We start from the raw sequence: 3,003 nt of genomic DNA, 5'->3' as shown, positions 1-3,003 counted from the left end.
GGGGTCCCCGCTCCACCTGGCCATCAGTTTGGGGGTCCTTGGCCTGGAAAACGTTGAAGACCCCTGCTCTAATTCTTCAATGTTTTTTAGTTAAACTTCTAACTCAAAGTTCTTTCTGATATTTTTCATCATAGTTGCTTCATCAGGCCTGGTGCTCTGTGTCGCTGTGACACCAGACTGGACAGAGATCAGTTGGGCTGCAACTTTTATTATATTTTAGAGAGTTGGGCCTGTTTTTCCTTGATTAGTTCTGTTTCTCTCCTAGACACAGGCACTAAAATGGGTAATATTTTATCGGTTATTAAAAGATGTTTAAAGTATTTTACACTGCGGATATTGATGCTTAGTTTTTTTCCCACATCTTGATTATTGCTTCATCAATTCATATAAGAAAAGTACGAATAATTCCGAATAAAGCTGCATGTGTCGCTCTCTCATGTGTGTTTAGATCAAATGTTGATAAAATGCATGATAATCTTTTATGGTTAAAAGTTAAAAATTCATTGGTGTATTCAATAATGGTATTTTTATATAACGTTATAACAAATAAAACACCTTTAGTATTTATACACATCATTATCAAATGAAATGTGCAGTAGAAGATAGTTTTATTTTATGTAGAGTTGAAACTAAATCAATTCAGTGTTCAGTTAGGTACAGGGAATGTGTGAATGCACTTCACTCCCAAATACGACTAAACAACAGAACACTCTCTATCTCTTTCAAAACTTCACTTAAGAAATATTACCTTCAAAGAATTTGGAATGGTTAATGATAAATAAGGAGACACTGTTGTAAGGTTCTTGTTAGCTTGTTCTTTGATGTAGATCTATTTGGAGTACCAGTATTTTATTTTAATTATGTCTATCATTTATTTCAGGGGTCTTCAACGTTTTCTAGGCCAAGAACCCCCAAACTGATGGCGAGATGGAGTGGGGACCCCCTAGTTATATATATGGTATGGGATTGTATTATATCAAACTGCTAGTCACTCTATTACAGATGGAGTAATGTAACGAAAGTAATTTCTCCCTAGAATTATTAAAGTATTTCTGATTCTGATTCCTTGTTGATGGGACAGGTGTTGTGAATGAAAAGGTGCCCAGCTTGAAAGAGCTNAAAGTATTTCTGATTCTGATTCCTTGTTGATGGGACAGGTGTTGTGAATGAAAAGGTGCCCAGCTTGAAAGAGCTTCTGTTTGTCGCTAAATGTTTGCATTGATGACTGAAAGACATCTTCTGCCTCCATTTATCTGTTTACTGTAGTGTGTTGAATTCATGTTAATGTTTATTTAAAGAAATTTCCATTATAATTATTTTCTAGCAGAGCTACCTGTGTCGCTGGTTTACAGTTACCTTTTCTAACATAGAATTTATTCATAGATCAGTGCTTCTATGTTGATTTTCTATGTTTGCTTCTGTCTTTCTTAACCCCCAGTCAGCCTGGACAGAATGCTACTCACGCTGAACCTGGTTTGGCTGGAGCCCTCTTCCTGTTGTTACCGCATGAATGCTCGGTGTGAACGTTTGCTTCAGGGTCAATGGTAGTATACAAGCCAATGTCTACTGTCAATACACGTTCATCCAGGGCGAGTGAATCCCTAAAGCCAAAGACTCGATGCAACAGGCTGGATTTCCTTAGAAAACTTATAACCAGTCGGTTTGTATGATTTGTTTTAATTGTGTGAGGTGCCTTTAGATAAAAACATGTCTGAATGGAGGTTGATGAGTGTGTGGACAGTATTATAGGTTATCCTGTATTTTTTAAATAGTAAGATAAATTTACACCTCAGATGTTTGGATTTATAATTAAAACATCTGTATTAGTGAACTTCCTTTTTTTTCTTTCATAATACAGTGGGGGTATATGTGAAATGTTTGTATACCTTTAGGACTGAACCACTTTTCAGTTCCATCTTGGCCAAACTTGGCTATTCCTCCTGATCCATTCAGCCGCAGTGGTGCGGTGATAATTACCCTGTAAACCATAGTGGTGGTGCGATTAAACACAGAAAAGGTCTTTTAACAAGCATTAAAGTCTATGCTCTAAATATGAAGGCGTTAATATGTAGCATTAATATGATGAAAGGTTCCAAAACACCTCTAACCACAAACTCTTCCAACTCGACACAGGAAATGTTCAAAAGATCTTCAATCTATTTCTTCAATTCTCTTAAACTTATACAGAACCAAAGAAGTAGGGATGCAAAACTTACCCTTTATTATTGGGCGACGAGTACTGAAGCACTTTGTACCCAAAGAAATCTTCCCGCTCACCTTTGTGAACAGTAGGTTTGCCCTTGTCAATGTTGAAAGCTGAAGAAAACAGGATGGCTGTAGCTGAAAAGCATGAAAAGTACTATAAGTTTTACAAGCTCACAGACGAAGCAGCCCCTTTTTCTGTTACTGGGTGTAACTGGTGCAGGAGCTGGTGGACTGTTAAACACACTGGACCCCTTACAAATAAACAAGGGGTTACACATAATAGAAGCTATGACCATTTTAAAAGTAAACTTTCTTATTTCTATGGGAACTTTTTATTTTACCAATGAAATCCTGTTAAGATCGGAAATATAGCAGTGGCACAAACGAAATATAAAATTAAACATATAAACATGTAAAAAATGTGTTATACAGTTAGAAAATTCATTATATTATTCCAGATATCAAAGTGTAAAAGGGCTATAAAGTAGAAAAAAATACAATAAAGAAGGGTAATAGAAGCCCAGTAGTCTAAATGTTTGTTCCTCTGTATAATTTTCCATAATTATGTTGGTCCATAAACCATGATAATAATTTTGGACATAGAGGACCAATGTCAATGTTTCATCTTAACATGCAACCCTCCCCCAATTCACTTTAAAAGACACCCCTCAAAAGTGTGCCTTGATGTCAAAATCAACACACTATACAGGATTTCTCTCTCCTTCTTTGAAGCTGCCACGGGGTTCACAATGTAAATGGTAACTGGCCTGTACTTATATAGCGCTTTTTCAAGTCAGG

At 36.4% G+C, this 3,003-nt stretch overlaps 1 protein-coding gene across 1 annotated transcript in view; it reads right to left on the bottom strand.

Moving 5' to 3' along the window:
- LOC107085482 (integrin alpha-M-like) overlaps positions 1-3,003 on the bottom strand; it is a 35,780-nt gene that overhangs the window by 17,782 nt on the left and 14,995 nt on the right. The window contains exons 2-3 of the mRNA XM_015375811.1: positions 2,217-2,340; positions 1,887-1,978 (exon numbers count right to left, since the gene is read on the bottom strand). Coding sequence (XP_015231297.1) covers positions 1,887-1,978; positions 2,217-2,340 — 216 coding nt within the window. The remainder of the gene's footprint in view (positions 1-1,886; positions 1,979-2,216; positions 2,341-3,003) is intronic.

This window comes from Cyprinodon variegatus, unplaced genomic scaffold (assembly GCF_000732505.1).
Source record: "Cyprinodon variegatus isolate N-32 unplaced genomic scaffold, C_variegatus-1.0 Scaffold126, whole genome shotgun sequence".
In the NCBI taxonomy this organism is placed as follows: domain Eukaryota; kingdom Metazoa; phylum Chordata; class Actinopteri; order Cyprinodontiformes; family Cyprinodontidae; genus Cyprinodon; species Cyprinodon variegatus.
Note: the sequence above shows the minus strand (reverse complement) of the source record. Positions and strands in the feature narration are given on the sequence as shown.